The sequence below is a fragment of the Podarcis pityusensis genome (genome assembly GCF_964106645.2).
Source record: "Podarcis pityusensis genome assembly, chromosome: 6".
Classification (NCBI taxonomy): domain Eukaryota; kingdom Metazoa; phylum Chordata; class Lepidosauria; order Squamata; family Lacertidae; genus Podarcis; species Podarcis pityusensis.
In genome coordinates, this window is record NC_138030.1 from 32,858,070 (window position 1) to 32,884,064 (window position 25,995).

A 25,995-nucleotide genomic window follows, 5' to 3' on the forward strand; every position below is an offset into this window, starting at 1 on the left:
GATTGTTGATCCAAGTTTTCTGGTCATAGCACCACTCCATGAGGTGTGTGTTGTGAATGAGCTTGGCAAAAAAACCCCACCCAATATAGTGCGAACTGGGCTTTATCTCAGCTTATCACCAGCGCTATAAAACTGCAGGATGACATCAAAAAAGTGGCAGGTAGCAGGAACGTTATGGATGGATGGAGTACAGATTTGACCCAGGTCACAGAAGGCTACTAAAATCTGCTCCTATCCTTCATGCAGGTATATAGTGCAATGTGGCAAATTGGGATTGTTAAAGGCAGCACTTCAAGGAACAGTTTGAAAAGTTGGCAAGTCCATTTGAGGGGTGGCAGATATACAGAACGTAAACTCAAGAGGTGGCCTAGGTGATACACACCCACATATCCAAAAAAGGCTAGAGAAAGGCTTCAGACCTTTGATATTCTGAGGCAAGGCTTTTGCTTCCTTTGCCTCCTCTTCCAGCCAGGCCCTCTGTCACATACAAACGTCCTGAACCAACTCATTTCTTGGCCCCACTTCATTCCCACCATTTCTGGTGCAGCCTGAGCTCTGCAGCACTGACCTCCAACCCCCACCCCCACCCCTCTCTGCAGGAAGCTGCTTTTAATGCTCCCTTTCCTGTCCTCATGTGGACCGTTTCTGTCTCTATTGTTAAATTGTTATTTTGTAATGATATGCGTCTCCTTATTAAAGAAACTAGCTGAAAGACCCAGCCGTTCTGTGTTTTCCTTACATAAGTGCATTTTTCTTAATAGGAATACTTATTGGATCTCAGAATTAGGAGAGACTCAGCTGGAGGACAAAGTCCCTTTACAGAAGAGGGGATTTTGGCAGAGATCCCATGTTCAAAAGAAATCGGTGGATAGTGAGGGGAGAACCATCCCTGTTTGCATTTTCAAAACAACTTACACAGTAGAAACATCCAACAGGCAAATCAGTGATTCAAGTGTCAGGCGTCATACCTTTCTCATGGAGTCATCTCATATATTACATCCAGTGTTGTCGTCGTCTTCTTTGGCAATCACTTGTAGCCAAGGAATATTGTCTTCCATGAATATGGGCTTAACAGTGTGTCCACAGATGGCTGTGGAGGCCAATTCTGGATCTGCACATCTTTCCACAGTGGGGACATAGGTTTCCGGGTAGGAGTTGATAGGGATTTGCTAAACGTGCCTTCCTCTTAGCTCATTTCTCCCTTTCATCCCGAGTTCGTGCTTCAAAATCCTTGATGCCTTTGGTCGAGGCTGCTCTCCATCTATTACATCCACTGTCGCAGAATTCTGCACTGTACCAATGCAGACTGCAGGGGAGATCTTATTAATGCACTTCCCATATTAGCAATTTTTGAAAAGGCCATGGAGCAAACTATGAGGGGAAAAGGACTGCCCTTTGCCCAGTGGCTAATTTGCTATATGCAGGCAGCTTTTAATTGTTATGGGGAGGGGGGCTGGGGGGGGCACTGAAGACTTCATTAATCTAATGACGAAATAGTTTCAAAATAACTGAAAATCCTCACAACAGGGCATAACATGTAGCTTCTGTTCTATTCATTTCTAAAAAGTATGTGTTGACAAACATTCAGCTCAAGCAAAGGCTTTCCACTTTTTAGTCAATTTCAACTCCCATGTATGGAAGGCAAAGGTAAAGGTAAAGGGACCCCTGACCATTAGGTCCAGTCATGGCTGACTCTGGGGTTGCGGCGTTAGCCATTAGATATATAAAAACATGGCATATTGCCATTGTTTCATTCATATGTCTCTTTATCACAGTTCAACAGCCCCTTCATATTGTCCTGGTCCATATTTCCAATGGCAAGGAAATGTAGCAAATGCTAAGTTAAGAGAGATGATAGGATCTACATCACTTGGTTCCTCATGCAGTTTCATTGAGACTTTCACGTGTTGCTATTATTTTCGGCCACTGCATCAAGTTTCCCATCTGACTAAGACAAATGTAACCTTAGTTCAAAGCAAACATTCATGAGGAGATGGGGAAACTTCTACTTCCCCCAGTGACTCACCAAAGCATCCTGAGACCATGCTCTCCCTATTAAGATAGACTCAGGCTGTGTTAAAGCACTTTATTCATTTATAAATACTGTTGTGTTTACAAGCATCATAGATGTGAATATTATCCCCAAACTTTCAAACATATACTTAGAATACTATATAACAATCAAGAAAACAAAAACCATTCATCTCAAGAGTTTGAAAGGCCACTCAAAAAATTGCATAAAAATACATTCTTTCTCATCACTCACAGGCTAGTCTTTTCTCCAAGTAGTGTATTTACAACAATCTGTAAAACTCTCCTTAAAACAGGTAAGTACAGAATACTTGCAGCTTGGGAAGTTAGCGAGCCAAGTGCATAACACCACTCTTTTCCACGAGTTAGCATTTGCAGAGGGGACTTGTTACTAGATTCCTCAACAACATGATGGAAGCAAGGGGAAAGGACAACACAAGAGGCCCTGTGGCAACAGCTTGGGCTGTGCTGTTTTTCAAGAGTATTTACTGAGAACACCCTGAAAGTCACATACGCCAAGGGTCCAATTTGCCCCAGGAAAAGAGAGAACAGTTGTCAGGGGAAAGGAACAGAGGAAGACAAGAATTGCCCCTAGGAATTGGGTTAAATTTCACCTGTGAGCTGCTTGTGGTGTTAATATTGGTAAAAAGCCCTTCATGGAACATGCTGCTTCTAGGAGAATCATGCAAAAGGATTTCCAAACATGAAGGTGATCATGATCCAAACCTAAGTCACTCAGGGAAAAGGCCTTGGGGAGTCTGCTAGCTTGAAATAAACTTAAAATTGCCTTTTGAAACAGGCCCCTTAACATCGCTGAAGGAAGGAGTACATCCAAAAATGCTGGACTTTGAGCTGAGAAGCTGCCTTGTGTGATAGGTGGGATAATATGGCAGGAGTGAAGTAGAATAAAGGAAAACAAAGATGAAAGTAGGGGGCATCAGTGTGAGTGCAAAGGACAAATTTCTATCTCGGGGTGGGCGGGGGGAGACATTTCTGCCTTCTGACTCGCTTGCAAGGAGTCCCAGCAAAACATGATCACTCTCAGATACAGATGAACACCCATTCAAAAAAATTGGAGACATGTTTGTTAAGGAGAATCTGCATCTGAATCAAAGTGGGAATTTGGAAGTTGTCCAGAAACGTGCTAAGATCCTGCTCACAAACAACTCTTAATTCAGAAAGAATTATAGTGGCTATGGGGGAAAGCAAACATGATACAGTAGAGATCATCTCTCAAGTATATTTTGATTTCAATCATGATTTCTATTCACTGTCAGTAAATCCCAGGCCTTGGCGACCTACTATCACCTGGTAATGGCAGAAGTGGCAGGGCAGGTGGGAGATATTCAGTCAATATCCTTTGTGGGGGAAAGGCCTACATTCTGCTCTTTATCATCTACAGGCATACATTAAACTCACCAGCCTTGGGAACAGACTAGCTATTCTCTAATGAAAAACAACTGTTAAGTCTCCCAAGTACAATCAGGGAGTTGCATACGATTTGACCTATTGGCAAATATCATCATGGTGAGACTTATCATTCCTGGTTATCCCATGAGAATAAGACTTTTAAATGCTAACGAACAACCACTGACTGGATTGTATCCACAGCCCTTAAAAGAAGTCAGTCCTATGGCATCAAATACTTTGCTATCAGATTTCTATAGACTGGCTTCTGATAATAATTATTCCTATGTGGACTAGAAACCACCAATAAATCTGAAATTAGCTGATTTGATAAAACACAGTGCACTCTTAAACCCTGACTTACTGAAGATGACTGACTGAATTATATCTGGTCAGATCTCTAGAGTCATTCTTTAATTCCTTCCATTAACAGTAAATCAATATGGACAGTGCGCAGATGCTGCATCATCAGCTGTCACAAAATACAGATCAAATCAAGTACACATGCTCTTGCAGCTCTAAATCTACCCCCCACTTAAAATTCCATTTCCATTCCACTAGTTAAGAGTTCTCTGCATATGACAGCTGTTCATCCATATTATTCATGTTACATTTTAGCAGTACAACACAGCCTCCTTTAATGCAAGGCATTCAACCACAATATGTCAGCTCTCAATACTACTTCTGCATTTGTTTCCTTCAACTTGGCCCTTTTTGCATCCCTCTAGTTTCTTCTGAAACTTTGCTTCAGACCAGCAAGCCACCGCACATAAACCTCGCGTTCACAATTTGCAAGCAATGAAATCCGCTCCTTCCTTACTCCAAGCTCTGCTTCTTATATCCAAAAAAGTTGCACTGGAACTTCAACACAGATGTGGAAGAGGTTTCTAAGACCTTCGACATGCAAGTACGTCTTAGGATGTACACTGAGCTGTAGAAGCTTCTGGGAGTAAGAAAGCAGTAAGGCGGAACAGTTTAAAGAAAAACCACCCAGTGCCTTCCAGTTAAAAGCTCTCACAGCTCACAGAATAAACCTGCAGTGCTTTCTCCGCATAATTTGTACTTTATGTAGAGAATATTCTAGCAGACTTCACAATTATAACTAACATTATATAAAATCCATTGGAACACTAAAACGCAGCAGTACAAAGCAATCATAATTCAGTAGCAGTAACATTTTCTCTCTGGGTTTTCTTAAAAACAGGCACGAATTTGCTTATGAGTGGACTGTCCTGAATTGTGTACTCCCTTGGTTAAAACATTATATTAAAACAATAGCCTGCATTTGAACAATCATATATCAGCTTAATCAATCAAGATATGATTTTGCTCCTGTACACAGCCCCTCGGCTGCTCCCTTTTGAGTGAGTTGTGCTTCAACAAGGGCCTCTATTTACCAGTGCTTTCCAGTTTGTGAAACTATGGCTACCAGCTTTGGAACAAGACAGGATTGTCAAACCAAATTCAAACTAAGATTTAAGATCCAGGCTTTCCCCCAAGTTATTCCTGGTTTAGTCACAGCTTGGACAAAATAACAGCATGTGGGGGGGGGAGGGCAGAACTCTCATTCATACCTCAGTTTTTTAAGGTGAGATAGTTTTCCAATCCAGGCCAGTGTTAACTTTAATACTGGAATAAGAATGGGTTCTCAGGTGATTGGTTTAGGGAAGCCTTACTAAGGAAGACAAAGCTATGTATTAAAATAAGTAAAAAATTGATCATCTGTTACATGACATGAAGCCCAGAATGTCAAGACACAGGATACTTGGAGGACAACACTGATATTGGTGACCCCCAAAAATAATCTGCTTAAGTTACTTTCAGTAGCACTAGACATCATAGTGTTTTGGCTTGTCAACAGGATTAATTTGCTCACGTGATTTCAGGCTGGACAGAATTCAAGTTTAAATATCAAATCCCAACTTTAAAAAGGCTCAACTTCATAGGTCACCATCCTTCATGCTGTATCAATGTGGCCATCTGTGGTCCTTCAGATGCTGCTGGAGTCCAACTCCCACCATCCCTGGTCATGTTGTGTGGGGTTGGGGGGAACTGGAGCCCTCCAACTTCTGCAGGGCCACAGGCAAGTCATCCTTGCTGCATTAGCCACCATAGTCTGTGTCTTTTAAAGTCCGCACATTGAAACTGTGAAATATGCTTAACCTACTGTATGCTTAGTGAGAACTGGCAACAGGAGAATGTAGGGATCATTATAGAATGGACCATAAGCACCAGATGCCTGCTCCTTCTGTCCTGTTAAATGATTATTCACGGCAGAGTCTGAAAAAGTTCAGCCAAATACTCTCACCGGTGTAAAATCAGCTAGACTGGTGAGCTAGAATGCTTGAGCTGGAAGATACCACTCACAGAGATCAGTGCATGTTGTGGACAATATAAAACAACCCCCACAAGCCTATCTAGCTCTGAAACAAGGTTGTTAGGAAGGTAACTGTTGAAGAAAAGCACTGGATGTAAGAAAAGCAACACATAAAATTAGTAGAGTATAAGAGGTTGTACCAGATAATTTATCTGACCCATCCAGAATCCTGACTATCTGCTGTTCTTAAAATGAAACATGTCAGAAAATATTTCTGGTGCTTCTTTTTTTAAGCATTAGTTAGCTAGGAACTCGGAGTTTACCTTGTTTCTGTTCAAAGGGACAAGCTATGTTCGCCATAGTAGAAGCCTGAATTAGTCTTTTGAGATGCTTCTATGCAAAGATGATATCCACTGGTTATTAACTGAATTCATACAGTTCTACTCAGAAACGGAGTGCAAACATATGGAGTCTCCATATTTGAGTGAAACAGATTTCTAATCATGCAATGGGACTTCAACGTCCTCTCCTTCCTTCTGAAGTCCCTGGTATGCCCTCAAACTTGCTCAAGGGTTGAGGGGCCCCTCTGGAGATTCTGAGAGTGCATGGGGGTAAGAAAGGAAGATGAAGTCTTGCTGAGTCTCTTTGCACAATTCTGTCTTCATCTCAGAGCTGATCCGTAACTGATCAAAAAAGCACCTTTCCCCTCTGATAATTGCTGAATGAAATGTCTGAATTTCTACTGCTCACTTGTATGCTTTCAAGAGTAGTTATTCTCAGATCCCAAAGTTCCTTATTTTAAATAATTGTGAGAATTAAAAGAATGCAGGGAAAGAACAGAGCAAGTCCACTGGCAAGTTGCCATATTGACAGGAAACTCCTTAACAGGTTCTGCAGATGAAATCTGTAGTATCCAGAAGAACAGAGCGTGCAAATTAGTTACATCATGATAACCCATAAACATGAATTCATTCATTTCCAGTATGCAGAGAAATGGCTTTTTAAGAAATGTAGGTCCTGCTGTTGATGCCCTCATTAAATGCAAATTCATGCTTTACAACTGCGCAAATGATCATGGTATCAAAATTCTCAGACATCATAGAATGCTACTGCAAAGACTTTCCACCAAGATTGAGGCTCATCATTTTCCACAGGGATATGCACATCTATCCATCATCTCTCAAACCTTGCTGTTGTTAAAACTGAGAACACTCACCTATTCAACGGAATGCGTATCTATTGGCAAGTTAACATAAATGTGATTTGTTTGCCCAGGTCTTTTGTGAGGTTTTTCATGTAGAAAAACCAAACATCTTGCTAATAAAGAAGTATTTTGGCATTGTGTCTATGGGATATCATTCAATAAGCACTTTTTGCTGGTTAGCTCTCTTTCCACCAGAAGTCTTGAAAAATCAAGGGGCAAACTGTTAGCCAAAGAATGCAGAGGCTGTAAGATCACGTTATTATTAAACAGTACCAAAGAAGGCACCCATGGAAAAAACAGCAAGAACCATCAAAGGGTAGCAGGCAAAAGTGAAGCAAAACAGAAAGGAGAACCAGTGATTGGATCCCCAAATTAAATTATCAAAAATCTTACATTAAATAAATCAGTTAGCTACTGAGACACATGGAAAACACGAATCTCCAAGCCAAGTGACTGTTGTCAGACTCCCAGAGAAATAAGTCATCATGGCTTTCACCAGCACCGCAGACTTCTAAATTCCAGAATGGAGATTGATAAATCCTCAGTGGCAATTCCTAGTTTCACTCATTATTCCTACTCCAAGACAGTATCTTAAGACATGTTGGGTCAACGCTATGGAGTCACTTCTATATCACTTATTACAGTAGATTCTTCTTTACATCAGATTATGGTGGACGGATATGGAGCTTACAGCAGATCGTTTGGGCAGCTCAGACGGTGCCAACCCAGTCTTTGTCCCTTCAAATGAGTTACTTCAACATTCCAAAAATATTAAAACATGGCGGGGCATGCTGTGTTGGGGGGAAGGATAAGCACTGTGCAATATGGGAATGCCTAGCAAGGTGCAAAGAGCAGTGAAGGGTGGGGCTAGCTGATCCGTGTCTGAAATGCCAGCTGCTCTTTCAACTGGAAGATCAGAAGCAGGTGGCAGGGTTGGCAGCATGTGCACAAATATCTCCTCTTTCTGCTCATCCTATGTTCTATATACTACTTCGAGAGTTTACTGATGACACGGATGAGGGCTCCATTTTCATCTTTCAGCCGCTGATTGTCGGACTTCAGTTCTGTCAAAACCTGTTCAAAGACAAGATCCAAACAATTCAGTATTGGTTGTCCTGAAATTCCTATGTAGCTCTGGTAGGGGAGAAACACACGACCACTCAAACGAAAGCATTTCTAGTGTTAATCGAAAATGGATTTGATCTCAAAAGCAACTAAGCCACACCAACAAAATGTATCCGTTTCATATTCATATCTCTAAGATTAAACATGAATTTGACTCTTCCATTCTCACATATACAGAGCAGCATCTACTTGAGTGAGTATATTAGATTAGGCATCACACTCATGGACATTTGTAAGCCCAGGAAATTATACCCAGAAATATTATGAGAAAGAAGTACATTTTGGAGAACAATTGCAATCTAACACAACTTGAAAGGCATTTCATCCTGGACAATGCTACTTGCACTCTTTCGCTTTACTTCACTTTGGGAAATGCACTTGCCTTGTAGCATTGTTCCTTCACACCTGGATAAATCCCATGCAAAAGAAATCTCTCACTTTTAAACTCAGAAGGGAAAGTTGCATACTTTCAGAAAACTTAGGATTGGTTCACACATTATACTTCCATGTGCAGAGTCACAATTACAGCCCAACAGTGGGGTTGGGTGGGATTTCTGTTACATGCTGTGTGCCTCTATTAATGTCTTTTTCAAAATATGCAAGCAATAGTCAAGAAGGGATACTTTGCTCACAAGGTCTCGGTATTATCATGCACATTTATGATTAAAATCTATCCTTGCACCCCACCCAGACCAGTGACTTAGGAAGCAGCAATTTATGCAGGTGGATTCACTTTTGGAAAGTTATGGTAACCTCCAGCCAGTAGTTTTTCCACTGACAGTAGGCACCCAATTATGTTTCGGGCAAGTTATGAAATACTAGCAACATCATACCCGGCATTGCTCAGGAAACAAAAAACAAAAAAACAGAGCAGTTTTGAAAGGTTCCGTCTGCATCTTGATTCAAAATGGCATCCAGAAAGCCTACTTCTTGATCTCAGGAACAACTAATCAAAATATACAGTAGATCATAGACCAAAACTGGACACTTTAAATAAAATAAAATATCTCTTTGATTAACAACTAATTTACGAGATAAAAGTTTTGTTTTAATGCAATATATTTAAGGGTTAGTACTGGGTGCCTAGAAATGCTAAGTGATTTGGGGCAAGGACAACCAAGAGTGATCTATTTTGGGCCATGGCTTAAGTCTGGAATTCTTATGCCTTTACTAATTGAGGTATGCAGCACATGGTTAATTATGACAGCTTGCTTTCCAGACTCCTGAGCATTTTGCCAGCCCCTCAAGCTCCCAGGAATTCCTAGAGGTTGGCCTCTGTTGAAATAAATGACCAGGTGCTTGGCCTGATCAGGGATATTGAACTGATGCACAACCTCTATCCCAGGGAGAAGAGACTAGGTCAAGATAAAGCCACAAAGGACACTCCAACCATGGCAGAAGGGGGAGGTGGGCTATGTTATGTGCACCTTTCTGCACACAAACTTATTGGGAGCCTGTTGCTAATGGGAATACATGACTGACAGCTTGCTGACCTTGCTATTTTGACACAGGACAGAATAAGAAGTACACACACTCTCCTCCATCCATGCCAACGTGGTGACCCTTTGACCTAGCCTAGCAATGAGAAGGGTAGAGAGGTACAATCCCAAATCCTGTTCAGTGTTTCAATTTTTATACAGTACTTGGCATTCTGAATATTTAGAAAGGCAACCACCACAGATTTACTGTCAATACTGGAGGGACAAACTTTATGATTTGCTACAGGTAACTGAGATGCTGCAAATTTAGGACATTTTGCAACAGATGTAGTCATATTTATTTGACCATTCAGTAGCAACAAAACCTTAATTGTGAGGTATTTCATCCCAGGTTAGCAGAGTTCTTTAATATTTGCTTGAAAACCGCCAAAAATTGCAAGCAGAGATTGGAATGGTATTGGATTTATAAAATCAGCATTCAACTTTTCTCTTTGTGGGGCCTGAATATGCAAATAGGTTTCCGGTATAAAAATGATAGCTGAACTTCATAGTTTCATCCTGAGCTTCACACAAGGTGTGAATAGTTAATGTTATATAGGCAGTTATAGGATGAGCCTGCAAACAACAGTCAGACATACACTTTCTAGAATGTCTCAAGCAACTTTGACAAGTACAACCATTGTTTTCATTTTATAATAGGAAAGCAAGGCCCAAGTGAGATTATTAACAAAACATGGAGTGTCAGAACAAGTTCTACCATCAGTCCAATGGCATCCTTCAGCAGTTCCTTCAAAGCAAATTAGCCCAAACATGAGATGACTGGTCTAACTAGGGTAAGGAGAACAAAATGATTAATGTGTAATTTACTACACAACACATCTGGTGTTCCCCAAAACTATTATGCAGGATTCACTACATGATATCCATTAAAAACATTCACACTAAACACAAGCTATGAAAATATATGTATGGGGGGAATCAAGGAGCTTTAGTGGTGTTTCCATGAATACCCAGAAAAGCACTTTTCTGCATGTACAGTACAAATGTAGATCCCAGGTATATTAAGTAATACAACTGTGAAATAGAAGACAAAGTGCCTGCATGGTATGACCCTGTAGTGTTTAGCATCTGCAAAGAAACATGGTACCTTATAGTGAAGTGACATTTCAGTCAGATGAATTGCAACATACAGGGAGAAAGTATCAAAGGACCAAATCTTTGCTTTGTTGCTTCACTGAAGCAAGTTCTCAAGAGAAAAAGACTTACACTTTTGCATTAGAGCTGCTATATGTAGCAAGCGTAGCATGCCAACCTATAAGACACCGAGCACATAAAACAAACACCCTGTGCAACTTAAAAGCTTCAGGAGAGCTCAAAGCATCAGTAAAGAACATTATAACAAAACAATTGGTTTTATTTTGTTCATGTGTGCTTTGCAAAAAGCCATCCTAACTGGGCAGAATCTTTATAGTGTTGAGAAAACCTGAGGCATTGACTGGGGGCCACTCAATTTTTCCCCCACTCATGTAAGCCTGACCTCTGACAAAGGCATCAATACTCATATCTTCCATGAAGCTATCTAGTCCTTAAAAAACACACATCTATACCTACTTTTTCTGATGAACACATATCATTTATAAGCTTTACTATTCAAAAATGGCTTTCATTAAATAAAAATGCTGCATGTTCTTTAATTTGTTGCCTCCCCATATTTAGTATTTTGGGGGGGGGGGCAGTTATCTGTGTGGTATGAAAATTTTGAAATAAATAAACAAACATGAGGACTTGGATCTTTGTTTTGCAGTTTCCGGTACTTTCTCTCTCACAACTTACATGCACAATTAGCAGAAAAGCTTTAAAAAGGTAAAGGGACCTTTAGGTCCAGTCATGACCGACTTTGGGGTTGTGGTGCTCATCTCACTTTATTGGCCAAGGGAGCCGGTGTACAGCTTCTGGGTCACGTGGCCAGCATGACTAAGCTGCTTCTGGCGAACCAGAGCAGCGCACGGAAGCGCCGTTTACCTTCCCGCCGGAGCGGTACCTATTTATCTACTTGCACTTTGACGTGCTTTTGAACTGCTAGGTTGGCAGGAGCAGGGACCGAACAACGGGAGCTCACCCCGTCACGGGGATTCGAACCGCCGACCTTCTGATAGGCAAGTCCTAGGCTCTGTGGTTTAACCCACAGCGCCACCCCTGTCCCGCCGTCTAAAAGCTTTAGATCCTTACAAAACCACAGCTAGAATACAACCTACCTCCCCAATGACAAAACTGTTTTTTTTAAACATTGCTGGATTACATCGGTGTTAGCTCACACCAGATACTACACCATTTCATAAAAATATTCAATACAAACCCATCTTTAACACTGAGCCATATGTCCCAGTTCTGATCACTTACATATACTTTGTTAGTATTAATGATATCCTACATTTACCTTCAGAACTGCATTATTCTTTTTCAAAGTCATGGAAACCAGGTGGCTGGATTTTTGTGTGTTTGTTCTGCCTCTTTCATTCATCCAGTGCTTACGCAACAACGCTTTAAAAAGGCAAAATAAAGCCTGAACGAAACTATTATTAGGCTGGTGATCATCCTGAGATGCAGAACCCATATGGGGGAAATGTATACCTGAAAAGAAGTGACTGAAGTACCTTGTACGCATTAGAAATGCAAAGTTTAGTATATGAACAGGCAGTGACTTCCATACTGCTATTTGCGTGTCACGCTCCTTATCTGCCACATTTAGGAAGAATGTAGAAAGGGTAGGGAATAGCTCAGTCAGACAATAAGAGCAAAGACCTGCCTGGAAGATTGGAAGGAGAGGAGAGATCAACTGGAGGGGGAGATGCTATAGCTCTTCTGACTCTGGGGTCTCAGCGGATTGCGAGAGCCTGGCTACAACCCGGGTCAAAGCCCTGTTTTCGGCCAGCAGCTGCTCATTCATCTGCCTCAAAGTGTGAATCTGTTTGAGCTGGTGAAGGTTCTGCAAAGTGAGACATGGAGGAGATAGACAAAGACAAAACAGAGAATATAAAACAGCACAGAAACATGAATTCAATTGGCAAGCAAGAAAAAAAGAAGAGCAGCAACGAGAGGTGGAGAGCAGTGAAAGCACAGAAGAAGCTGGACAACATACTAAAGCACTAGACCAACCAAAAAAGAAACCACAGAGAATGCTGTTCATTCTCTTAAGGCTTGGGCCTAACCAAGTTTCAAATTTAACGAAACACCATAAAGGTGACAAATTATAGCTCTTAAATGGAGTGAGAAACTTCACCATGGCTGAAAACCACATCAGGAAAACCTTGCGCACAGCACTTTTAAAGTCCTTTTGCAAGGTACTGACAGATGACTAATGCTGGTTGGAAGAGAACCAAAAGGGCAGTTAAGTATCTTTATAAAAGCTTTATATGACCCACATCCCAGCCAAAGTGGCTTCGCATGGCAAAAGGGGATAGTTGTAGCAGCTTAAGTAAATTGCTTTAAAATGAGTCTAATGCTATCCTTCGCTTTACAACATGTGGTAGTATTTGCAGTGGAAAGGGAAACTGGTTTGTACAATGCTGAATACTGTCACAATACACAACTCTTATAGCCTGTGCCGTCTGTAAGTGTCCCCAGGCTGAATTTGTGCTCCACAATTTAGCCCAACAGTAGCTTTACAGTAAACACCATTGATGCAGAATCTTCAAAAACACCCCTCTAAATACAAGCACACACTTTTTCATATATGTGTATGGAAAAAATGGTCAGCATTCCTTACTGGCATGAAACACAAGTGTTAATTTATGTGTTCACGGCAATTTTCTCTAGTATAAATAGGACTAAAATCTTGTATGAAAACTAAAGACCAAGTATACAGACAATTAAGTGCTTTGAAATTGCTTTTATAGCATCAAAGGCAATTGCTTCAGAAGGGTTTCCAATGCAGACTCTAAAAGGACCCAATTTTCTAAAGAAGGAAATGTCTAATGCATTTCACTTTCAATATGGTGTAATAATAAAACAACATGGGCAGATTGTGAAAGCTGTAGGGATTCTGTTGGAATATTATTTTGCTGTGTCCATTCAAAGGTATAACTGAGCCGTTGAATCTGTCTACTTGAGACATGAAGTAAATGCCTTTGTAAGGCAGTGAAGAAAACACAATGATGAAGATATAACTATGGATATAAACACCCTTACAGAAAGTTTTACTGGGCCAGTAGGATGGGGAATAATCTTGACATAATCTCAAAATATGAGGTACAACATCCATGTGACAACCATTTGCAGAAAAGACAACACAAATCCAATGGAACAGCATCCTTTTGTTACTTCTGGGATGATTGTGGTACAGCAACCTAGAATTTTCTGCAGAAGCAAGTATCTTCCATTAGCTTGCATTCCATTCTACTCTTCTCTTCTTCATTGACTGAAGCATAGAGATTTATTGACTAAATCCAGGCTCCAACCAAAAGCTCTTCATAACCGTTTGGCTAAACAGATCTCTGGATATAATTTACTTAATTTTCAACTGTGAGAGTCATTTTATTTTATTTTTTTAAAGCACAGGGCACTAAGCCCATAAGACAAAAACACTAAAAGGTTAGCAAACTCTGCAAACATTTTTGTGAGGGACACACAACACAGTATCCTTATCCCGCCCATCTATGCTGTGACTATTAGGAAATCCTAATGCTGGTGTGCCTGGTTTATGCTTCATTAATTTAGTTCTTCAGAAGCTCACAATAATTGTATTGCATAGGAGGACAGATCATAAATGGGGCAGCAGAGCCAGAAAAGAAACTGAATTCTGCATCAAAGGTTTCACTACTAAAAATGATAAAGCCCAACCTGTCAATAATTTAAAAGGCTTAATTGCTGAACATTCCAGCTGATTAAGCTGATATCGCTGAGCTGTGTCTCTGTTCAGCCAAGTCGCAAAGCGATCAAGCAACCCAGAGAGCCTAACGACACTGCTTCAGTGTCAAACTCAGTTTTTTACCTTCCTTCCTCCAAGTGAGTTGCTGACAGCAAGAAAAGAGGTGACTGTATAGCAGGGAAAGAATGTAAATTGAAAAAGCAGTTCCTGGACAAAGAGTAAGCCAAAATGCAACCACAGCACAAGAGGGATTGAGGCAGGATGCCTGCATATTTGCTTTGTCAACTCAAGGTGACTTTGGCTATAAAAAGAAGTTGTGGACAGATAAGGCATGTAATGCATGAAATGGATGTCATTCGAGAGAAGCAGACATGCTGAAAATGGCCTGTAATATTATGGCAGCACACCCAAAGTTGACGGACCACTCAAGGGCATTACATTTATTTAGAAAAGGTAGTTCAGAAGAAAAATAGTAAATAAGATTATCGAGGATTTTCATAGTTTCACCACCTCACACAAATCAGTACTGCTGCTTTAGGGTTTCCAGAGCCGAACACTTCAGCAATCACACCCGAGAGATAAAATCCTGGTAACTACTGCATATTGGTTACATGTATCACAACAGCATTGTTCTTCTTACAAGTACATTTTAGGAGGGTTTTTTGTTGTTGTTGCTAGTCACACCATCCTTCAGAACAAGGTACAGTATAGCTATTTTGTGTAGCTGAATTCAAGGTGGTGTTGCGTTTGCCCCTCTGCGTTCTCATTTTAATTCTTCAAGAGCTTTCAAATAATTACATTTTAATAAGACCTCTAGAGAGGCCAATGGTGCAACCCATCCCCCGCAACTGAGGATCATGCTGTAAGATGGAGTGCAATTTCCGCTTTGAAACCCCCCCCCCCCAAGTCGAAACAGATCTTGACTTCAAAGGATTATCACACTCAGTAAAAACATAAAGGACATAAATTGGAACCATCTCCAGCAAGGCAGGAAATGGCTTTCATCACTACTATGGTTTCAGGGGTGCAGCAGCTCCTGTTCTTGAAGCAGAAACATTTCTCCCCACCACCAAGAAATGAAGTTAGGTTCTAGGGAAATAAGCACCAGGGGGCAGAAAAAAGAACAGACACATTTTGGGAGCAGAAGTATTTGCATATTGTGTAAACCTATATAGTACAGTGAAGCCAGCTTAATATTTTCAGGTCACCAGGGAAGCACAAGACGTTGCCTCTGCCTTTACCAGAAAAACATGATTGCCAGAAAACAGCACTTCTTTAAAGCAGATGTCCAAAAAAGGGATGGCATGTCAAAGGAGCTGCCTGAAAAGGCAAATTCCTGCCCAGTCCAGCACCAATCTGTACGTCTTTAGATAGAAAGCTCAAATGGTGGCGCAAGGAAACCGGAAGCTTGACAACTCCTCTCAAGTACTTACTTGTGCTATCAATCGTCCTTCAAGCAATATTCTGGAGCCATGAAGTATGAATGAGTGGGAAGAAATGCAGTTATAAAAGTTTTGCCCAAAACTGCCATGAGATTTAAAATGCATACCTCATGACTAGGGCTGTGCACAGGAAAAAAAATGGCCTTGGAACCCACCTCTCATTGGCTCGGACTGGGGGTTGCCTCGGCTTGGTGGCTTGGCTTAACATCGCAGTTCGCCTCGGATCCAAGGCAGAGGGTCGCCTCGCCTCATTTTCCGAAGCACCCGATGTCTTCCCCATTGACTACAAGGGGAAAATCAAGAAGACCTATATTTTGGCAGAATTGGATGACATTTCCATTGTAGTCTATTATGAGGGGATGAAGCCTGCCAAACCGAGGGTGGTGGTTCTTTTTTTTTAAGAAAAAAAAGAGGTGTCATGCCTGTCCCTGTGGTTTTGTGGGTGTAGAGGTGCCCTTGCACCAAAGTCACAGGAAGTGGAAAGCTGAAGAAGAAAGGGCTGATGTGAGCATGAGGCAAAACTTGCATGTCTAGCATTCCAAGTGAGAACCAAGGCCCACAACACCCCCCACCCCCAGTCCTGGCATAAGAGGAAGGCAGGAAGAGAAACAGCAATGCATGCACCTTTACCAGTAAGCCTGAGAAGAGGAAGGCAGGCAAGGGTGCTAGCAGACACTTCTGGAGACAGTGAGAAAGAGACAGAGGAAGGAGCAAGGTGCATGCCTTCACAAGGCACATTCCTCGAATCAGTGTGGAGACACCATGCTGGAGCAGAGTGACTGCTTCAAGTTCGGAGCTGACATAGTGCACTGAAAGAACGGCAGGCAGAGGCAGAAGACAAAGGGAACACTGAGTCTAAATGTCAATGTGTGTAAGACCTGGCATGTTCAGTGTGCCAGTCACCAAGCCCCACAAAACAATTCTTGCACGAGGTAGAAAATATTCCAACAACTAGAGCATATATGCTGGGACCTGCACCAGTGCAGAGTGTGCTGGAGTCAACACTTACCTCCCTGCCCCAAGCACCTAACACTGCTTGGGTTTCCTGGCAGTGATGCTGCTGAAGTCACCAGCCTTTCCCGCCATGTTTTCATTTACAGGCCAACCCAGCAGTGACACTGTAACGGGCAAGGAGCAGAGCAGAGCAGAGAAACAGAGCAGAGCAGCTGTTTGGCTCCCAACATGCTACAGTGCTGCTGTCACTGGATAAGCCAGCAAGTGAATTGTGGTGGGAGAATAGTAGCCCATTACATTGTGGCTGCTGCTGTTGCTGCACATACATCCTGACTTGTGAACATGAGGGGGAAAGATGCAAAAAGGGTATTCTCCACCCCAAATCTAGAGCGGAGTCTGTCAGAGAAAGAATCAACAAGCTGAAACGCCTTTACCAAATACAGTTGCTTGATCAGAGATCAGATTAGTGACAGTGCACTACAGAAATGCAGCAACAGTGTGAGGGCAGCACTCCCTTGCTGGGGTGGTCAGGTGGGGAATTCTTCCTATATCCCTCCCCAAAGTACTGTGATTGGAAGTAAAAGGAGGAGCCTGGTAAAATTTCCTAATTGGAAGCTAGAGCTCTCAGTTGTAAAACTCCTCTTCTGCCTGCCTGCCTGCCTCCCCACTTGCCTGTCATCGTCTATTGATAAAGAGATTGAGGAAGGTTACAAAATTATATCAAACACATTTGAATCTTTCTGAGGTGGTTCCAGTGACTTGGGTGCCCACCTCAGATCCCAAGGGGGTCCATATATCCCAGAGGTGGGGATCCTCAGCATAGATAGGCACAAGTCTGAGGTGAATGCACATCTCCACTTATGAGTTTTTTATACAACTGTCAGCTGCACATTTTGACCTGCACAGTGTTTCAGAGTAAAATAGAATCGGTATACCAAAGCGAATTTTATTTAACATTAGCAGGAATGATTCTGCGAGATACTATAACCAGTGGAAGGCAAAAGTAAGTCTGACCCACTAGGCATTTTATATTTCAAGGCCAGAGACCTTAATGTATTACTGGCAGAAACAAAGCATACAAGCCTTAGTTACAATCAAACTGTGTACAGACACACAGAGTGAACAGTCTGCTTGTAACAGTAAGCCAAACCATAGCTAAATGTGGATAAGCAAGTGGGCAGGGACACAGAGCAAAAATCACCACCACTTCTTTCCACTCCTGCTTCTGTTGGTGCCACTCTACCTGGAACTAAGCTGTTGTTTGGCTTAGTGTTACATATGAACGCAGGCTCACAGGTTGTCTTCTGCAAACAAACCATGCACGGTAAGCCAAGAGGAACCTTGGCAGCAGCTTGTGGTTTGTTTGGAGACATGGAAAAACTATAACTGACTGCATTTTCCCAGACAATGTACAGGCAGTGGCTTCTCTATGCCCATATTGCAATTTTACATGCAGGTGCTGTGCAATAACGGAATCTGTTGTTTCTGTTTTCTTTTACCATTCATAACATTTACTAATAGCTTTCCCATTTAGAAACCTAAAGCACTGAATGCATTTATACAGTAAGAACTAATTCGGCAAATACATGGTTTTTGGCCATGCTGAAACAGTGGGTGCTTCTCTTAGGCAGCAATCATATATTATACACAAGTAATCCCAGCTGAGCTCAATGGGACCAACTTCTGAGTAGACATGCACAGTACTGTGTGGTCAGGGCTTGTGTCCACTTTTGCCTCTTACCTCTATGGCAAGAGCAACAAGAAAAAAATCCCTTCTTTCATCAGGAAAAGCCACTCTCCAAATAGTGTCTGAAGTGATGTCACTAAAGCAGGGGTAAACTTCTGCATACTTGGGGGCCACTGTATTTCTAATAGTTGGCTGAGGACTGAGAGCACACATTGCTACATAAACTGATACCCTCATCCTGCTTCATAATAAAATGGTATCACCATAAAGGAATAAGAGCCTCAGAGTTATGGAGCATACAAACTCAGGAGGCATTTGCAAGGCACTGCATACAAAACTCAAGAGAAAATGCAACACAAAACTCTGGAATGTTTATCTTGCAAGCTGGGAAACATTTCTATTTTCTGGGCAGGTGAAGTTTTGGGGAGACTTTTTAGCACAATTTAAATTTTGGTATATCCACCAACTCCCTATCACCCAAGCACTACCTGATCAACTAATCCCCAAGAAGGCTGTGGAAGTCCTGAATCATTGCCTGGATGCAGAGATGGATGGATGTGGGCAACAAACAGGCTCGATCCAAGCAAGACCAATGGTTCTTGTAGTCAGCAATCTTCTCTGGACTACAGTCTGCTTTGGATGGGGATGTACTCTCTCCCACAACATTTGTGCTTTAATGGATTTGGCATTGGTCCTCGATTATCCGGTTGCTGTTACGGCTAGGAATGCCTTTGACTGGTGCACTAGCTGTGCCCCTTCCTGCAGAAGATGGATCTAGCTCTAGTGATGCATGCTTCAACCAGTTGCCATTTAGTTACTGCAGCATGAACTGTGTGGGGCTGCAGGGTTTGGAAAGTATAGTTAGTGCAAAATACTGCAGCCAAATTGCTTTCTGATGTGCACGGCACAGACCACATTCACTCTGTTTTATACCAACTGAATTGTCTTCTGATATGCTTCTGGACACAAATCAAGATGCTGGTGCTAACCTCTAAAGCCTTAGATGGCTTGAGGCCAGGATATCTGAAAAGCCATCTCTTCCCATAGGAGTGTACAATCTTCTTCTAAGGCCCTGCGGCATGGTTCCACTGCCTAAAGAGGTGGCTACAGGGGACAGGGCCTTTTTTGTGGCAGTAGCAAAATGGTGGCCCTCTCACCCAAGGGAGGTAAAAATGGCTTCTCTCTACTTATTTTCAGGGGGGCAATAAAATGGTTTCCATTCTGCATGGCTCTGAATTTTTAGTATGTAGAGGTTTTAATATGTTTTCTTTTCTGTTCTTAATCTGGTTTATAGCCTAAATCTGTTTTTGTTTTTGAATACCATCATGAGAGCCCTGTAGGGATGAAAGACAACTTATAACTATTTTTATGAATAAATAAATTCCCAATAGCTAGTAGTAGTGTGCATGCACGAATGGTTAATCCAATACCAACATTTTAACAATGACTTACACTATTCTAATATTTTCTGAGGGGCACCTGTTAAACTGTTGCAGCAAAAAACTCCAGCAGAGTCATGTGACAATCCAAAATTATGCTACTATGTACAGAAGGCGGAAAATAAATGAAGAATTGTTCATACCTTCATCTCCTCTTCCATTTCTGAGAGCTTCCGCTCCAGAGCTCGTTTCTCCTGTTTAAAAAATATTTTCACAATTACCATTTTTTGTGTAATTTTTCTACATGAAAATGTACGCTATGGCTGTATTTCTTTCAGTGAAGAAATATGTATCATTAATAGCATCAATAAGGTTGTCAGACCTACACTAAGAACAAACAATGTCAAAAAACCTCTTCTTGGTGTTTTCCCACAGCTCATCTCCAACCTCTGCACCAGGGATAGGAGAACAGATGATTTTGAACTTCAACTCCCTTAGCCCTAGAGAGCATGGCCAATGGTCAGGGATGAGAGGAGTTGTAATCCAGAATCTTAAGGGTCACCTGTGCTCTATACAGGCCCTTTTGCTGTTTTCTCCTGCAGCTCTAGTCTAGCCACAACTACCTATCAGCTCCTTTCACCTAACAGAGAATCAATTGTCTTGTAATTAGCTTGATAGGAGCCAGTGGGGTCATTGAAAAGAGCTCAGTTTTCAGTCCCAGCCTATGGATAGTGGACAGTTTGAATTGCACCCTGAGGATACTTGAATTTAACTAGTTTGAAAGCTGCGTACTGGACGTACCATTTCCCAAACAAACTAAACTGGCATAGCGTCATCTTACTATAGCAGATAAAAGGTGTGCCAAGTTACTCTCTCTTATTTATCCTCTGGCTGAGAGTTCCAAGTGCAAAGAAAAAACCTCTTTAAAAAGAACACACACACCATACTGGAAAGTGTTAGACAAGAAGGCGAGAATCAATGGCATTGAGCCAGGATGGCTAGAGGAAACCTCTATGTTCCAAGGCAAGAGGCACTGAATACCAGTTGCTGGTGGATAATAACAAGGGGCAATTGCTTTCAAGGCAGTAGCACACCTGATCCACTTTGCTGCTAAGTACCGAGATGAAAAACGGGAGTGGGGAGGTGATTGTAAGGTTGGTGCAGTGCAAACACACCAATGAAGCCAACCCAATGCTCCTTTTGGCTTTGTTGCCACCTCAGACCTCCCTCTCTCCCTCTCAGTTTGCAGCAGCAATGCATGCAACCAGAAGCCAGGTGAGTGCTGCTTTCACTGTGGGCCACCAAGAACTCCAACTTCAATTGTACCTCTCATCCTACATCTTACAAAGCTCCGGTTTAGTGTCTGCGTTAAAAAAACAACAACCCAAATGCAATATTTTCAGGAAAAAACAAGCAAATAATAAACAAAATCAAAACGGGGCACTGAAACCACAAACGATTTACTGTTTTCCAAGGAACGTATTTGGAAGGTATTTTAAGAACTTACATGCCAATAAGCCCAAGAAGAAACAGAGCTTTGTACTGGATAAAGGGAATTCAGTAGCACAAACTTAATATGCTTACATACTAAGCTTGTTATGTGTTCATCTTTAGATTTAAACTTTGCTGGAATTTAAGTATTTTTGGTACTCATCTTCGTAAGAAACTTGCACATTTTAAATAATTGTAACACAATGAGTTAGCGTATTTTGATAACTTATGATCAAATTGACTCTATTCGATCTCATGTTTTCAAAATATAACCACAATCAATGGAACGTCTCTAATCAACTATATGACATCAACAGCCATGCTAGAACAGTAAGTTCTGGGCTTCATTAGTGGTGATTTATCAAACTGTGTATTTTATTATGCCAGGATGCCGAAATGAACATTTTATAGTTAACAAAAATGCTGTAAACAAGTATGAGAAGCCAAGGAGATCAGGGTTACCCAAGGATTCTTGAAGGAGGAACAGAATCAGCTTCCTGTAGTGATATTTCTCTTTTAAAATGAGTATGCATTCTAAAACCATGCTAAGTTTTAAGTAAGTGGACACCAAAAAGCAGAAACACATACCCTCTTTTCCATCTCAAGCATACTCGAACGGTCAGAGGTTTTTTCTTGCTTCTGCTATTGAAATGAAAAACCAAAGTTATCACAAAAGTAGAAAGTATTACAAAGAAATCCTTTCCAAATAAAATCAGAATTCTTAAGAAACCAAGTGATATAACATTACAGCACAACTGCTTCTATTTTATCATTTGTTTGAGAAGCAGTGATAGCCCTCCTCAAATGCTATTAACTCCTTATCACCAGGGCCAAACATTTGTTTCCATCTGGCCGCAATCCCAGTACATCCCTTGTTTCCTAGGTCTCTTCACCTGGGCTATTTTGTCAATTTTTGTCTTGATATCGACGAGCTCCAACTGAGCATCTTGCAGTTTTGATTTCAGCTTTTGATTTTCAGACAGGGCACTTTCATAGAGCTGGATAGAAAAAAGAGAAGTGGAGTTAACTTACAGTATCATCTACTGAAATATCAACAGTCATATAATGTAGTTAAATAGATGCCCCTCCTGCTGCTTTCAGACCCCGGAGACCAGATTTTACCGCAGCCGTATTAACTGTAACTCATTATCTTCATTTATTGTAGAATAGGAAGTTAAAAAAACAATGCACAAAAATCCTCATGCAAACTCCTGCATATATTTACTTTAAAAACAACAACTCTCTTCCAGGGGAACCCTAGTGCTCCTTGGAAACTTATCAGCTATTCCTGAATTAGAAGACTGGTAATGGCAAACAGGTTTCCCTAAAAGAAGCTGAACAACTGATCCTGCCCGGCCTCAAGAGAGATCTAATCATTATTCCAGAGTACATCCTTTCCGTTCATGTGAAATGAAGGCAAGCACCAATAGCGCTCCATAGAAGAACCTGAAAATATGCCACACACAAGGATTCCATGTAGGCAAATCCACCAAGGAAAGCGTCCCCTAAACGTGTGAATGCCACTACTCTGTTAACTCAATGAATCCTAATCTGAAGTGATGCATAGCACTCCGTTCAGGTCACTCCTACTGCCTTTCAACTATTACTACTAACATTAAAGCAGATCTTGTGTGGAAACTGCTACAAATAGAAGCAAATCCATTCCTGCCCAGCACCAACTCAACAAGCAATTGCACCAGGTGGCACTGTGCACTTTCTGCTCCGTAACATGCAAAATGGCAGAATATTTTTTAGCAACTGAAATAATGGTGATCTTCCAAGTGACCTATTCAGAAAGTTGGATGTTTTCTAAGACACTTTCCAGAGATCTGTACGCCATCTCGAGTTTTACAGTGCAACAAATCCACGTTTTACAGATGCGAAAGATTGGTGACGTGCCCAAGGCTGCTCAGCACACCTATGGAAGAGGCAGTGGGTAGAAACACAAATTTACCAGTGCCAAGTCCTGTTGAATGCTCTTAATTCTCCTCATTCAACTTATTTGTCTTTAGCAGGCTCTTTGTTGGGACTATGCTGTATTGGCATTTCTGCATATATATTTTTATTGTTTTTCTTTTCTTTTCCAACAGAGTCTAGCTTTATGTGAAATTGCTACTTATTAGATTAATGAGGGGTAGGGGTGGGGAAGAAAGAAGGCCTATAGGCCTGTCCATTTCAATTACTCACTCTTTTATAATCCTTGCTACTGTCATCCTCTGTCCTGCTGCTGAGGGCAGCCAGGCGATTCTCTCTTCTGGTGTAGGCACTGCGACCAGAGGGCCGGTCCCCGTAGGCATCGCTGGTGCCAGAACTTGAACTTGCTGCGTCCAACCTGGCATCAAACATGATATAAAAACAGCTTAACTCACTTTAAGACCACTTACAGGCTTGTATCTTTCTCAATCACTATTTTTCAAAGTTTCAGTGCTTGGGTAATTTAGGGGGGGGGGGAATTAGGAGAGTTGCAGAGAGATACCCTATTATATGTGACAAAAAAGTGTTCCCCAATAAATACTTTTCTCTAAATCAAATGTGTGGGAAAGATAAAGGGGGCAGAATCTTCAAGTAAATAGAAAAACATTTATATCCTTTTGCTGCTCACTATTAAAACAAACTTGGTTTGGAGAAAGGAAAGCGAGTTCATATTATGTAAGGGGTGCCTACTAAGTCACTGACAGGTTATCAGGATTCCTGATTCTAGCTTCATAAGCAGTTTAGAGAAAAATGCTGGGAAGAAACATATAGAAATGTATGCTTTAAGAAAAGCAGACATTCTGAATAGCTTACCTGGAAAGCCTCTCATGCTATAAGAGGGAGAAAAAAGAAAACACGATTAGCAACAAAACAAAGATACCAGTGTTAACAGCCACTGAAGCCTGACAATTGTGAAAGCAATTGACAACTGACCGCACCATAAATCCAACAGGGTGAAATTGCTGCACCTTGTGTATAGGTTCATTTGAACCAACTTAAATAAACTGAAAAACATTCAAGGCGAAGGGAAAATCCTGTTGTAAACATACATACAATCTCCATAAATTGTAAACATACATACAATCTCCTTTATTACTGTCCTACACTAAAGTGTGTGTGTGTGTATTAATATATGTGATATATAAAAACTGATATATGTGAAGTTCTGTTCTGAAGAATTGCATGTATTGTGAATTAAAGCCATTTCATGAAGATGAGCTCTCATCATCCTTACATGGATAAATGCAGTAAGTGGATTCATATTCATCCAAGTAATCCACACAATAAGGGTGAGGGGAACATTCATAACTAGACATACACACTATTTTTTGTAATAATAATAATAATAATAATAATAATAATAATAATAATAATACCCCGCCCATCTGGCTGGCTTGCAACATATCTAAAAACATAATAAAAAAATAAATCCTGACAATCTTCCATAAACAGGGCTGCAATATCAAAGCTTACAGAAGAAGTGTGTGCCTCAGAACCTGTCCAAAGATGAGAAAAACAAAACTGTGTCAGAAGCAGCAACTTCTACACATGGCATCCAGGGTTCCAAAGGATTTGGTGAAAGGGTTTGAAATGTTTGTGTAATAGCAGTTTTGTGACTTGACAGATGGGGAAATATATTTATACTGTTCGGAAATGAGTTGTTGTGAGTGCAGAAGCATCCATCACGGCTATCAGACTTGCATCTGATCAAAAGGTTAGAGTTGTCAAACTAACATCTTTAGTGTCCCATTGATTATACTCTGGAAGCACTATACTCAGAATACTTAGCAATGCCTATAAATAGCTTGTTTCCCTTCTTGCTTAGGTCTGTGAGTTTACATATTTATTAGTGTAATGTTAATAGAGGTTTGTGGTTGATTAGGTTCCATGTGAGAGCATGATCCAAATCTTAATTGAATAATTCCATTAGAACTCAGGAAGGGAAGGGTGAGCCTTGGTTTTGTCTTCTTGGTTTACATTCCCACAACCACAATGCTGAGATTTGTGAACACAGCCTTCTTTTTCTATGTTCATTTAGAGGTCTTTTAAATGAAAAGCACTAAGCTTAATCCTAATCCCAAATATGATCTATCACATGTTGGTGTGCAACATGTGATAGATCATATTTGCTAGTTGCTAGTCCTGATGCATTCATTTGACTTGTTAGAGTGTTGTTACATTTTGAAATAATTTAGTATTTGATTGCTATAATGACACATTAAGTAACATTTTTGCTGTTCTGTTGTGAGCAGCTTTGAGCACATTCATATGGAAAAGCAACAGACAAATTTAAACAAAAAAATAATCAAATCAAATCCGTTTATTGTGAGGACCATGCCTGTACACAAACATCAACACAACAATAGTTAAAAAATATTAAAATTCATTACATACTACGCCAACAAAACCTTCATCCCACAAAATAGAAAGAGAGGGAAAACAAGCAACGAGTTAAACAGACGATGAAGGGGTCTTTACATTGTCATCCATAAATCTTTCCCTGGCTTTCATGGCCTTCATCACAAAAACCGCTACCACATGGGTAATACGTGGGTTTGCATCAACTAACAAAAATTTTACTCTATCTTCAGGATTGGTTATAGAGTTGGGTATAATTTGCAGCAATGCGTCTCTAAAGCCCGAGTAGATGGGGCAATAGAGGAGGTAATGTGTAAGAT

General features: G+C 41.0%; 1 protein-coding gene across 5 annotated transcripts in view; it reads right to left on the reverse strand.

Annotated features, from left to right (window-relative positions):
* Nucleotides 1-2,072: 2,072 nt before the first annotated feature.
* The window catches only part of PPP1R12B (protein phosphatase 1 regulatory subunit 12B), a 113,079-nt gene continuing 89,156 nt past the window's right edge, over nt 2,073-25,995 (reverse strand). For 3 of the 5 annotated variants that reach the window (XM_081009806.1, XM_081009805.1, XM_081009802.1), the window contains 7 exons: nt 24,131-24,147; nt 23,531-23,675; nt 22,237-22,341; nt 21,932-21,985; nt 20,056-20,106; nt 15,988-16,115; nt 2,073-8,033 (listed from right to left, as the gene is read on the reverse strand). In XM_081009806.1, coding sequence (XP_080865932.1) covers nt 8,027-8,033; nt 15,988-16,115; nt 20,056-20,106; nt 21,932-21,985; nt 22,237-22,341; nt 23,531-23,675; nt 24,131-24,147 — 507 coding nt within the window. In that variant the 3' untranslated portion in view covers nt 2,073-8,026. Of the gene's footprint in view, nt 8,034-12,329; nt 12,510-15,987; nt 16,116-20,055; nt 20,107-21,931; nt 21,986-22,236; nt 22,342-23,530; nt 23,676-24,130; nt 24,148-25,995 lie in introns of all 5 variants that reach the window. The other 2 variants (XM_081009803.1, XM_081009804.1) reach the window with 2 other exon arrangements.